The 14823-nt window shown below is 36.1% G+C and overlaps 1 protein-coding gene across 2 annotated transcripts in view; it reads right to left on the reverse strand.

Annotated features, from left to right (window-relative positions):
• Window positions 1-14823, reverse strand: part of LOC150079384 (uncharacterized) — a 202521-nt gene that overhangs the window by 67608 nt on the left and 120090 nt on the right. For both annotated transcript variants that reach the window (XM_090382599.1, XM_090382598.1), the window contains exon 2: window positions 2444-2555. In XM_090382599.1, coding sequence (XP_090238725.1) covers window positions 2444-2543 — 100 coding nt within the window. In that variant the 5' untranslated portion in view covers window positions 2544-2555. The remainder of the gene's footprint in view (window positions 1-2443; window positions 2556-14823) is intronic.

The raw sequence follows: 14823 nt of genomic DNA on the forward strand, positions 1-14823 counted from the left end.
TTTTTTTATATTTAAATTTACAGTTACAACATCAACCATCTGATCTTAGTATCACTGCATCACATACCTGTATTTTCATCGATCATTAACAAATATCAGGATCAGTAAAGGGCCCAGTACGGAAACCAGTGGGACCTCATTCATGCTCCTAGTCCACTATCATTTAACCAAGAGTTTCTCTTACTGTTTTGATTATAGAGCTTAACTAACAAAGCAAATTTTTTCAATCTTGCTGTGATTTTTTTAAGTCTCACTATAAATTTCTGCACCCATTCTTACCACTTGTTCTTATAGCTTTTCCACAAAGATGTCACTGGAGTATAATTTGCATAATCCTTCTATACCACATCATTTTTGCCTGGTAATACTTTACTGAAAATTTTTTCATGTCATCACTTTCACACAGTTATTTAATGCAGTTCTGTGTGATTATTTTCCATTTATATGCCTTCAAACAGAAAGCAGCAACCACACTGTATATCACTTATAAATTTATACATTATCATGGTATTAATATGTTATGAAAAATTTGTGGTTACTGTAGCATAAAGAAACATTATATTCAATGATAGAGGACAATCACTGTACAGGTGAAATTTGAACAGAGAATGGTATTTGTGCAAAAGTGCTAGAATACTGAATGACCGGCAATTAGTGAGAAAAGGGGACTTATTTTAGTTACTACTGATTTATGGATCAGAATGCTGATTAATTTTATTCTGAACTCTCATAATTAAAATTAAATTAATTTAATTAAAATTTTATGAGAGTACAGAATTGAAGGAGTTTTACATCAAAGATTTCATCTTTCAAATAAATGGCAGATTAACCATTTGTTTTTAAAAGAATGCAGCACCAAGACAAGCTATGGTTAAGGCAAAGTTTGATATGATATGAACATTAATTGCTTTTACTGGGCAGTTGAAATCTTACTAGCCACAAAACACATGCAAGGTCAAGAAAATGAATAAATTTTAATTTTAAAAAATTATCTGTGTAAAAGTTCAAATACTAAATGATGGGCAATTAATGAGAATGCTGTACTTATTTTAGTTGTTGATGATTCACAAGCGTGAGTTGAATAACATAATTTAAAATTTGTGACTATGTGAGAGTCAAAGGATAACAGATTTCATTCTTGGTGTGAAATACAGAGAGTGATTGCAATGGGAAAGGTGGGGATGGGGAGAGAAAGTAGAGGAGTGAGTGATTGATTTTGGTTTTTAAGGCACACGAGCAACTAAGGCTATAATGTGTAAGGTCCAGAAGGGGGAGAAGAGATCAATATTAATTTATAATGATAAATGCTTAAGCTATGGAATAGGACAAATTAAGTAAACAAATTATCTCTTCACAGCAAAGGAACAAGCAAGGCTCCAAACTATGGTTTATTTGGCTTATGCCTAATGGGAAACAAACAAAAAAAAAAAAAGGGATAGGAAACTCCACTAATAAAGCATTTTCCTATCCTGGAACTAAGCTCTGCCTAATAGGTCACTCTTGAAGTGACCCATCTAACAACTTCAAAAACAGTGAACGATTTTCATGCAAAAAGTATCGACTGTGCTTTTGTTGTTGTTTTTTTTAAAGAAAAACAGGTGATTCTGATCTCTAACCTTGCATCCAAAGTACAACGAATATGCTTCTTTAATTAATGGAGTAAATAAAATCCCTCTTCTATTCTTTTCCAGTTATTTTTTCTTCATTAGGCAACCTTCACTTTATTCAATTTACTCTCTCTAAATTTTCATTTCGGTTTGTAATATTTTTAACCAGACAAGAAGACATCATCTCACTGGCATTCCAGAGATGGTCCTTCTTTCTGAAAATGAAAGTTTTCTTCCATTCATTCTAGTTTTTTATTTTTGGAAACTTTAAACCTGCAAAGAGATACTGTTTCACTAGTTTTTGCTATTTTCCTTCTTTTCTCTTATTCTTTTTTCCTATATAAGCAGATTTTATTTTACTACCTTAAAAAAGTTAAGTCACGTTTCCTGTTTAGTCAGTGTCAACAAGAATACTGTTCGTATTTTACTTCCGACCAATCAACTACACAAAGATCAAAAGTTACAACAGGCAATAAGATCTTCCATGTCAGTCAAGTATGATGTGGCCCTTTTTTTGGTCAATCAGTGCAACACAACAGCCTCCTGGCAACAGTCAAGTGACATTTGATATTATGTTAAATCAGCTGCATGTTTTGCCAGCTCTGCAAGCAGTTGTTGTCAGGACATTTTTTTTTTTTTTTTCAAAACCGGAAATGTATATTTTCCGAAAAAGAAAAAGAATGGCAAGTTTTTTGGAAAAAATAGAAGTAACATTTTTCTAATCAAAACATAAAAATACACTAAAATCACCCAACTTTACATTAAGGAGAAAATAAGCACTGCTCTATCTTAAATATTTTATCTAAAAATAATGAATTTTCATTAACTGAACATACCTTCTAAATTGGCCATGGAAAAACGGTAACTGTCCATTCTGGGAGTAGATATAGAAAGCTTGTTGCCACTGGAAGAACATACCTTGGTGGCAGAGTGCATGCTTTCAAGACCCTAAAAGTAAATAAAGATTTTGAATACCATAAAAAATAAAATAAACAATTTAAGTAACTGAATTCACAGCTTTATAACATTTCGCTCAAACTAGCAAGAATACATTGGAATAATGTTCTAATTTATAAATTTATATTTAAGTTCAAAGAATTCTGATGGAGGCCATTTCCAAAAAAAAAAAAAAAAAATCATTGCCATTTACAAGCACATTCATATATAACTTTTGGCATCAGAAACAACAAGAACTTTGCTTCCAATGCTTTACACATTCAAACATTACAGGGCTATAATGTTTGCATGTGATGGATAACTTTTAGAAAAAAACATATTAAACCTAATTTTTGTTGCCAATTATTAGCACTCCAGTTAATTTTCAATTTAAATACTACAAATATCCCATCTATTCACAACATACTTGTGAATAGGTGGGATACGAGTGATACAACATACAACACAATCTAAAAAGCCATTGAAAGTGATAATACTAAATTAGAGACATTAAAGAAAACAAACTGAGCTACTTAAAATTCAAACATTTTCTTCTTGTGTTACAAACACACTGCATGTCCTTTCAATACAGGAAATAATAGAATTAATTCCCACAAAAGTGAATAATGGATAAAGTAGTATAACTACAAATTCCCACCCCATCTCAACCAAATTTACAAATGCCGGGACCCCACGTAATATGGTTGTTTAGTCAGAGATTGGACCATGCATTTTTTTTTTTTTTTTTTTTTTTTTTTTTTGTGACGGCATAAGGATTCAATCATGAGGTCTTCAAAATAGCGATCACCAGGGTCAGTCCTACAGTTCGGGGAGATGGGAAGCCTGGGTGCAAGAATTAAAGTTTCATCATGTGGTTTCCCTTGCTGGAAATGTTGAGGCATTTACTGGGATTTGAGGCCCAATACACCCATGGGTCTGGGTGTATTGCACCAATCACTCCATAATGATTGCCCCCAGATGATCATGCATGTTTGCCCATTTGTGCTGATCAAATAAATTTATTTAATCAGCAAAAATAAATAAATTTATTTGATCAAAATATTAAATATGATATTAAAAAGCCCTATAATATGCAACTAGGTAATGCTTCAAAAACTGCCAAACCAAAGCAAATTTACCTCAGGAATTGTCTGCGATTTTTTTTTTTTCTTCTTCCAACCTAATGCTGCAGTTCTAGATATTCATAGATTAACAGTGTTTGTCACTAGGTTGTTACTTCCCCTATTCCACTTTATAAAAATATTTGTAGTGTAATGTAAAGAAAGGAAATATTTAATTTTTTTATTTTAAAATGGAGTTTAAATAAATTACTACCTCATGGAAATAAAGATTTATTTGAAAATAACTGCATCTATCTGACTATATAACATGAATTTTGTTTCTCGTAAAACTGAAAGGAAACAAATACAATATACACATTTTAAAAACTAAACAAATTTACTCTGAGCATTTGAGCCAGCAAAACGCATCATTACTATCAATGTGTGGTCGAACTTACTAGCAATCTTGTTTTTCAATTGGCAACGTTGCCAGTAACAAGAGCTCTTCTCCTTCACTGGGAACCAAAGGTAAGTTTTAATTAGTTTCAAGCTTGAGATTCTTTCAGCAATAACAACCATTACTGATAAAGTCAGTAAAATATGTAGTGCTGACCATATATTCAGGAAGATTTTGCTCATATTTGTGTCATAAATGGGTTGAAGAGATTCTCATAGCAAATCTTTCTCAGTGTGTATGACAAAACAGAGATTTTTTCAGATCATCACAGAGTTCCAGTCCATTTATATCAATGTGCCGCTATCAGTGAAGGTGGAATTCATTCTGATATAAATGTATTGAAAAAAACCATAATGAATGACTAAATCTTTGGTAATTTTTTCCCATGATTACATAAAATTCCCATAATTTTCAAGATATTCAAACTGCTCTTTCAGGGAAGCATAAATGGTGTTCGTTGTAATGTAAAAAAAAAAAAAAAAAAAAAAAAACTCTTGTTTTAATATTTTGAATATTATTTATGCTTTCACGCAGGTTCCTTAAAGGAAGTCATCATCTATTTTGCAATATTAACAGAACCTTCAACCCCATTATTCCTGTGCCGAGACAAATACACCAAACAACTCTTAAGATATTTTACAGTTGTGATATCTATTATCAGATTTTACATAATCTTACTCACATTATTTACTTGAAATGAAATGTCATACCATACATAATAATATTAGAAATTTCAAGTCCATTAACTGATTTTCTAGGCAATATGCTTCATTTCTAACAATGCCCTTCCCACCACGTATTACTTAATATAAAACAATTTTATTATAAAAAAAATTGGCACCTCCGTAGCCAGGTGGGAAGGAGCAGCAGTGCATAGCACATGCTTCTTGATTAGACCAGGGTTCGAGCCCATCACCACCAAATATGGAGGATGTGGAAAGGTCAGGGAATGACCAACGCATATCCCGGAGCAATATGGCCTTAGTTACTAATGCTCCTAAAAAAATAAAATAAATAAATAAAAAATTAAAAAATTGTAGTCCACAGCACCCTGTATCATATAGTGGGTGGGGGATAATTGCTCTTTTTGCTCGGCTCTGAAGCTGGATGTAGTTGGATATACGGCTAAGCCTTATCACAGAGTTCTTGGAATCCATATTCTGAGGGTGCAGAATGATCCCCCATGGTCAAACTAACTCAGAACTGCATCCCAACTTTATTTCATTTCAAACTTTACATTGAAATATACTCCCTTCACCATCCTATAATCAGGAGTTCCCAAATTGGACAATACTTCCCTTGAGGGCTGTGGGATCACCTGAGGGTGTCAAGAGGCAAGGAGGCAGCAGGGATGTGCAGGAGGAGGTGGGCCCTCCAAGCATATCAGTTGCTTATCTATAATTGATCAGGCTAGAACCTAGGCTTTAAATATGAAGCAAGGAAGGCTCTTGCCTTCCTCGCTTTGTATTTAAATATGTTTTTTTTTTTTTTTTTTTTTTAATGAAAACCCCAATCAATGAGAGGTATTAGAACCTATAATACTTAGTACCTTGCTTGGGTTGGAGGTTGAGAAGACGAAAGAAGATATTTTTTGACATTAGACTTGAACTTCTGTAGACTGTAATTTTCGGGAAATACATATGAAGGAAGGTTATTTCCAGAAAATGGCAGTTGAATGAACAAATTTGGAAGATTGACAGTAAATGGATGTTGGCTGGTGGCAGCACATTTTTGGACTATTTTGAAAGAGACAGTTGGAATTATAGAAGACAATTCAGAAGAACAGTGCCCATGGAAGTATCTGTAGAAAAGGCATGCAGCAGAAACAGTACATCTATGAGACAATGAGTGGAGAGACTCAGTTAAAGAGGAGTCATTAATTAACCTAACTGCCCTCTTCTGAATGGAATCTAGAAGCCTGAGAGAGGTTTTGGGGGCATCGCCCCAGATGTGGGAACAATATTCCTTGGTAGGATGGATTTGCATATAGTGAACATTTTCTTCCAAACATTGTTTAGAAGAAAACCAAATTTTTTAGATGCAGAGGAAGCAATATTTGTAATGTGCTTGTGCCAAGAGAGATTAGAAGTAAGGATAATTCCCCCAAAAGAGATATATCATTTTGCCTAGAAATCGGAGTGTCACCAAAGATAAGCATAGGAGCAGAAGGATCCTTTTTACGAGATATAAGACAAGACTGAGTTTTAGAGGGATTGAAATCAACTAAGTTTTCTTTGCCCCACTGGAGAATTACCTGGAGATCGGCATTTAAGGAATTGGTAACAGATATTCGAGAAGTTGATTGAGCAGGGCAAGGTTTTTCAAAATGGAAAGTAAAATGCAATGTGCTATCATTGGCGAAACTATGATAGGATTTCCAGTCAATGGAAGAAGGTCACTAATATACAAGAGGAAAAGAACTGAACCTTGGGGTACACCAGCATTAGTGGAGAAGTTAGAAGACAGAGAGCCATCTAACATCACCCTCAGTGAGCGATCAGAGAGAGAACTGGATAACCAATTACAAAAAACAGTTGCAAACCATAAGATGGAAGTTGTTTAGAAGACCTTTATGCCAAACAAGATCGAAAGCATTTGAGATTTCGAGAGCAACTGCTTGTGCTTCACCGAACTTTTCCATTGAATTTGTCCATAAATGAGTAACATAAGCCAGAATATCACCAGTGTATCGACACTGACGGAATCCATACTGGCGATCATTGTCAGACAGAAAGTTTCTAGGTAGTTTAAGAGTTGGCAGTTAATTGATTTCTCCATCTTTAGAAAGAGTGGAAGTAATTGCAATGGGACGATAATTGGATGGGGGGGGGGGACTAGTCATCCTTTTTAGGAACTGGCTGGATATGAGCAAATTTCCAAGCAGAAGGAAAAACACCTTTGGAATAAGAAAGTGAAAAAAGGTGGCAGAGAACAGGAGTAAGTTCAGGAGCACAGGTTTTGAGAACAAGTGGAGAAATATCATCAGGACCTGGAGCTTTCTTAGCATCGAGATTCGCCAAAATCCTTCTGACATCCTTTTGACGGAAGACCACAGGAGGCATTGAATAGAGCATGTTGGGAATTGTGGGAGGTGTTTCACTAAGATCATTAAAACACGAGTTAGAAGAAAAATGGGATGCTAGCAGGTCAGAGGTTTTGACAGAGGTGGGAGCAGAGATGTGCAAAAGTTGCGGCCAATAGCTTTGGCAAGAGACCAGAATGCTTGGCTGCCATTAGGGCAAGAAGCAAGTTTTCTACTCTTAGCCTGTTCAAAATCTAGACTGGACTGATTAATCTGACAAAATCTAGTTTGGACTGATTAATGACGGCTTTACATTTGTTGTGAGCTTTAGTGTAGGAAGAAAATGAAGCTGAAGAATTGGAAACAAGCCAATTACAATATGCAACATTCTTCTCTTGAACAGCCTTAGCACATTTATTGGAAAACCAAGGTTTAGATAAAGAACGAGATTTTAAAGTGGAGTGTGGAATAAAGGATTCCATTCCTACGAGAATAATTTCACTGACATGATCAGAGCAAATGTTGACATCAGAAGTTTTGAAACAGTAGTCCGACCAAGGAAAAGAAGAAAAGAAATCTTGCAGATCATCCCATTTTGCATTCTTGTAATGCGAAACAATACGAGGTTGGGAATAGCCATGAGATAAATGCTCCATTGGAGAAGAGACAATCACCAAGTTGTGATCAGAGGTACCTACAAACCACTCACTTCGACCATGTACTTAGAAGGGTTGTTTTTAAGCGTGTTGGCTGTGTGGTTAGGATTGTCCGGTATTCTTGTAGGTAAAGGTACAATCTGTGCAAGGTCATTGGAAACTGCAAAAGCCTCAGCATCTCAACGAGCTGGGTCGATGTAGCTAGAAAACGGAAGCCAGATGGAGTTGTGAACATTAAAATCACCAAGGAAAATTATCTCACAGTTAGCAAAGTTGGACTGGATAAAGTCAAGTTGCAAAGAGAGGAAGTCAAAGAGCTCTAAATGATTAGTGGAGTTGGGAGAATGGTAGAGACAACAGATGAATTTGACACGATGAGGTAGAGAGATTTTAAGCCACAGAAGATCAAAGAGAGGAGATTCCAAATTACCAATTCTCTGACAGGAAATATCGGAACGGACATATGCACAAGTACCACCTTTGAGGCAAAAGGAATCATAGAGCAAATAATTTGGGCAACTGAGATGAGCAGTGGTTGAATCAACCGATAACTGAGATTCTGTCAGAAAAAGTACATGGGGTTTGGCAGACTGAAAGTGGAAATGGACATCGTTGAGATTAGAATCGAGACCATGTATATTTGTGAAATGAACTAGGAAGTGTTTGGGAGGTTTAGATCTTTTTGCAGATAAGCTTACTGTATTAGTTTGACAATTCATGGTGTATTCAATAGTAAGAAAAAGTGATGGGACATATATGAAGTAATGAAATTTTTGGATATGGTGTACACATGGTAAGAATATACCCAGATCCTTAACATAACATGGCCTCGACAAAGTCCCCCACATACACACTACTCAGACTCCCTCCAGTCACTATTTGGCAGAGTAGAGGTAGCAAGATTATACACTAGCTGATCCGGAAGCCTCCTAAAGAGTTACCAATAGGTTCAGTCCAGTGTACTAATTAGCGGCTGGCCTGCAAACACCGTTTTAGAGCTGTACCCTCGAAATGTAAGGAAGACTGGATCTCGCCATGATGTTCATCATAACCTCAAAAGTCGTCAGTCATACTGCATGATGTAAGAGGTGGGGAAGAACCCGAACTTAGCTTTGGAGACTAAACATGGGTTCCACCACTTCAAGCCTCCAATAAGCAAAGTGGTGGTATTGCACCGGTTGATGAGAGTCATCTGCCACCTAGTATTGCCTGGTAACACAGAGGGGAGGCATTCCTCCATGTGGTGTGGGTGCCACACCTCGACCCCTGCTTACGTTGGTTCATACTTGGGTGGTCACCCACAGTGTGCTTGTGCATGGAGGTTATACCCAGGATTACTAACAGTCCCACCATCGTGAAGGTGCAAGCAGAGGATTTGGCTGTCACAGACCATACGGACTTCATCGAAATTGGGTCTACTTGGCTTGAATGTCACCTGAATATTAGTTCCATCAGCGTTTTAGACTCCCAGGTTACAAGTACAGCTTGTCTGGCATATCTGAGAGAACGTCTGTAACATCCTCAATTACTGCTGTTATCACTTTCAAAGCTATTTTCCTTGGTAATAGCTTTGAAATAGTAAATTACCCTTGGTAATAGCTCTGAATCGTAAAAACTATATGAACTTTGCTTGTATTTATGATTCAGAATTATCACAAGGTAGTCAATTATAGATAACAGCTATTGATTTTCTTATAAATTAGTTAGCATACATCTGTGGTGGGTGAAGATTTGTTTGTTTACTAAGTAGTTTCATAAATATTTTATGCTGATTTTAGTGTGGTCATCCAACTTTTCTCCAAGCAAAGAAATCGACTCCAGATTACTAAACATGATGATTTAAGACTCTTGCTAAGTGACTTTAAACCACACATTTGGAAAGTGGTATCACTTCATCAAGCCCATCCATTGCATTAAGAATTTATTGCACAGTGAAGTAGTTACTAAATGTGGTATCTAAGATTCTTGCTAAATGACTACCAGACTTTGAAAAGCAGGAATCACTGGATAAAGTTCATCAGATTTGTGGAATTAATTAAACTAAAAAGTTTTAATTGGATTTAGAATAAATGCCTAATTAATTGTTACTGTTTTGAATTTTATTGTGTTATTATCTTCCTTAGTAAGTTGTGAAAACTACTAGTCTGAATAATGCTTTTTATAGGGTAGAGTAGGGTGCACTGGGGATAACTTTATGGAACCAAGGGATTCCATAACTTTATGGACCCCCTTTATGGCAGTGGCTAAAACGTTTGGGAAATACTGCTATAATATTACATATCATTCTGTATTTCTAAGGGCAGAAGAATGGGTTATAACAGATCCTTTGCCTTCTCTCACCAAACCTTTTTTTTTTTTTTTTTTTGTCCCTTCCTCTTACTACCAATAATACAATTTTACTGTTTTATGATTTACATTTAATCCACCAACCAAGACACAGACAAGGCCATCAAAAATCCCCCGTCCTCAATCTAAACTATAATGTGAAATAAAAATTTGCAATTACTTAACAGCATTAAATAGAATTGGTATATTCATTTAGTATTGAATAAAATATCGCCGTTTATTCTATAAATTAAACCAGATTTTTAAATTATTGCGAATTGCATCGCAATAATTTCAAAATCTGACTTAATTTACACAAATTCTTTTCTCATCTGAAGGTAACTAATGTGGGTATCTACAGATTGATTTGGCCACGTTTTGTACTAGGTAATACAAAATTCTCGACGGCGCTAATTAGTTAAATTGTGTTCTTCGTGGCATCGAAGAGTGTCAAAATGAAGCCTTGTCGGAGCCCCTGAAATCCTAACATAACCAAGCCACTCCGAAGCTGGTATTCATTATCTTAACAAGGGAGTGAATGGGGCCATAGTAATGATAATAATGTTAAAGAGTTGGCGGCATTATTAAATTCCTATACAGAAAAGGCGTAAATCTGTAACAGAAATTGCCTAAGCAGTGCAAACGCTTCTTTTCTCGAGTTTTCTTTCTCTTATTTATCACGACAGTTGTAAATAGATTACGGTTAGTCGCCGACGTGCTAAATCAATGCCACTCTCTTGGCAGTTGTCCAATAACGTGGGCACAAGGAGGAAACGACATTATCACCAAGAAATAATCGATACCACAACTGTCGGATTAATTCTGCCGACCTGAAAACTTCAGAAGAAATACCAATTGTTTTTAGATGCAAACTGCTGCCAAGTAGGGAGAAACGTCTGGAATTTGCGTTAGTGTTATGGAACGAATGGCAAGGTTAGTTGTTTTCATGGAAGATGATTTTAAATTGTCCATCATGCGAAGAAAGAGAATATCGTAAATTTAATAAACCGAGCTTCATGGTTGTTTTAGTTTATTAGCGAATCAATCTAGTAAAAAAAAAAAATTACAACATATTGCACCATATATTAAAAAGTATTTATTTTCATTACAGAAAATGAAGACCATTTAAATTACTAATGTCAATGATCAGAAAGATTAAATAGCCGTGAAATACTGGCGACTGGTTCTTCAGTAAATCAGCGAATATCATTCTCATCGACTTACTGGTCAGAGATAACAATGTTTTCTAAACCAATACCATTGTACCCCTTCTTTTCCCTCTGGTGGGGAATGGGCGTGCCCCACTGACTCGTGGGGTTGTCTTCTCTACTGGTCCCATACTTCTGTCTCTCCTCCCTCTCTAGCTTCACAACTAGGGCCAACCCATGTCAAAATTTACCGAGCTCAACACCCAATTTTTTTTTTTTTTTTTTGGGTTGAAATATCAGGAAACTAGGTGGCAGGAACCTGCCAGTACTATATAAAAAATTACTAGGAACCTGACCTGCCTCCCCGGAACATAGTGTGGACAACGGTGGGCCCTAAAAGGTCAGATGAACAACGGTACACAACACTACAATAGTCGCATCCAAAAGATGTATTAGATGTACGTGGTATCCAGAGGGAGACTGGGTCAAAAATTCTTACCGTGGAAAACAAATAGAATGTATCAGAGGTCAGAGTGTAATACTGAAAATCACATCGGCCTCCGGCCCACCGGGGTTTTCCCCGGTAAGTCTTATGGCCAGTCCGCCTCTGGTGGTATCTCTCTTTTTCAAAACTGTTCAACTTTGAAAAATTTTGAAAGGAAGGGGCAAACCTAGGCTAAATTTCAGAACAAGTGAAAGAATCATCTTTTTTTAGAGAAGTAGTGTCACGAATCTCAGGAGTGACCACGAAGCAGACAACGCTAGCGGAGGTAAACAGAGAAGTCTGTGTTTCCGCTGAATTGAGGGGTTGGCATTTTCGTTGTGTACATACTTCATCATTGTGATTTTATTTCCGTTTAATACTTTACACCAATTTCCCTAACCTAACCACATGCAACAATATCATTATGTTAACTGTATTACTATTGTAAGCATATATATATATATCGCGGGTGATTAAAATTACACTCTTAAATATGAATTTGAAAGAGGTCAATAATTTTTCCGACCTAAAATTTAGGAAGCCCCTCCACATTTTTATATACTCCTGTACAGCCACACAGTGACAAGTAAATAAAAATAATAACTTCGAGTAAAATTATTTTTGCATTAGCAAGTGTCACTGAACAGGGTACCGAATACCAAGGACCGAGTGAATGAATATATACTAATGAATCTTATTTTATATTTTCTACAAAGTTTTATAAACTGCTTCAAACTCAATTCAGTCGAACACTCGTAGGGGATAAAATATCCCGATTTTTAAAGCCGTTTGAATTCTTCCCCCGCATGTTTGTGCACTTTGGAAAGGGATAAGTGCGTTACCATTTGCATTAAATGTCTTTCTTATCTGTAATGTGTTTAAGAAACCTAGCATTAGTGAAAGAGATGATTGCGCGTAGGACCAAATGGCAAATCTCGCACCTAAACAATGCTAACGTAATTCTATGTTATTCTTATTTTACCTCCCCTTCCAGAGGCAAATTAAGAGTAGTACGTGTCTGCCAGAAAGAGAAAATTCCGAAGGGCAAAACTAATGACAATTGCCACACAGATGTCAAAAAGCCCTTCCTGTCTGTAATCAACCCGCTTCAGCCAGGAGGCGGTGGAAACATCACTAAGGTGAAGAGAAAATTGCAAGGTGCTGTGAACAAGAGGATGTCAGCAGCCACGCAGCTTAGCAATCACCACCCTTTGTGTGACGGCATGCCATCGGTGGACATACATGCCGTAAGTATTAACAATAGACTAGTTAATACTCTGCAACGCTCGGTCACACGGCTAGCGACCTCTAAGGTTGGAAGAGTGCCAACTGAAAGAGTTTACTTTCTCGTATGTGATGAAAGAAAACCTCATATCATAAAAACAGACCAAGTAACTCTATGGTCAAGTTTAACGAATTCGGATGTGCATAACGGCTATTTACTTATACCATTTGAACAGGGCGAGAAACTACTTGTAGTAATAAAGCAAGTATGCGTTTATCAGTCAAAATGTGATTTGTTTACTCCTGTGAGCTTTAACGTGACGAGTACTGAATGCCTGAATTTAGCGTGACTCTCAGTACCCAAGAAATCATGACATCCCCCAGACCTTTTTTTTTTTTTTTTTTCTTGTTAATTAACAACAGCGTTTACTCTTTCTGATCTAAACAGCCACATCTGGATGGAAAGAGGATCACACAACAAAAAGTCATAAAGTACAGCCTGTCCCACTCATTTACCATTTCGGATTTATGTTGGTCAATGTTTTTAAAAATGACACCCCGCCAAGAATTTTTAAATTATTCTATATCCCATAATTTTTCCTTATCTTTAAGTTGGTAGTAAATGTAACGGTATGCAACTTCCTTTGTTTCGGGCAAAAGACATGTAAATAAGCATAAGAGAGAGAGAGAGAGAGGGGGGGGGGGTGATGCCATCTGAAATCAGTTATCAGCTTTCAAATCACCCGCCGCAGACTATGAAGCCCATGAAGAAATAAATGCACAATTTTAATGCGTTACTCAATTGCATTGTAATCAATCAATTACATCAATACATTCAATGAAAACGAATCAGTAAAAACAATGATACAATGTCAAAATTTGGCGACACCCTTTAGAACACAACGAAATACCCACTGATTTCAGTAGCTCACTTTTAACGGAAAGCCCGCATTTTTTCACACAAACAAGCGTTTATCTCAGATTGGACAGCTAGCAAAATTTTTATAGCCAGTTCTCAATTTTAGTCTACGGCATTTTAAAACTTTAAAACAATATATACATTTCCTATCAAGAAAGCAAACATTCTCATTCTATTTAAAAAATAATAATAATAAAACCTAAATCAGAATTGTAACCCTTCTCCACAATTTGAACACTAAGCGGGATGAAATTCGTAATATCTCGCGCCACTATTGGAATTCATTATTCTCCAAAGGGAAACGAACCTACAGTTTGAGAACCACTGCTTTAAACTAGCGTTGTCCAAACAAGTTTCGTTGACGTCCACTGAAGTTCATTATTAAATTTAATATGGATACTGTGGCGTCCCTAACTCTTACACACAAAAAATGCTAGCGAATCAAATGAAAACGAGAAGTATTTTATTTATTTTACCAGCACACCTAAGACTTCATTATTTTGAGATAAGTTTATTTATAGTAGAAAAACTGGAGGATGACCCTTGCTCAGGATAAGCCTGAACTTATCCTGAGCAAGGGTCATCCTCGAGTATTTCTACCTTCACAGTAAAGATCTGCACATTTGTACATTTATGGCCATAAAATATACAATAGTTGTCGACATATACCTTTTCTATGCATGGTCAAGTTCTGCTGGAGTGATACCTTTCTCTATAAAAAAAAAAAAAAAAAAAAAATTAAACAAGTGTTAAGCAAGCTTGGCTAAACAACACCAATATCTCACTTTTGTACACCACTCCGGGCGCTTACACCTGCTCAATTATTCAGTAGATGTTAGTAACAATCCCTAAATTTATTATGATAGTGGCTTGTACTTTAAATTTAAACAACGAAAGCTCGCTTTTTTATTATTTTTATTTTATTTTTTTTTTTTTTTACCCTTATTGAAACGAGTTTTCAAATCAAAAAAATTCGACAGCACT

The sequence above is a fragment of the Mastigoproctus giganteus genome, chromosome 10 (assembly GCF_048544385.1).
Source record: "Mastigoproctus giganteus isolate SK-2022 chromosome 10, ASM4854438v1, whole genome shotgun sequence".
In the NCBI taxonomy this organism is placed as follows: domain Eukaryota; kingdom Metazoa; phylum Arthropoda; class Arachnida; order Uropygi; family Thelyphonidae; genus Mastigoproctus; species Mastigoproctus giganteus.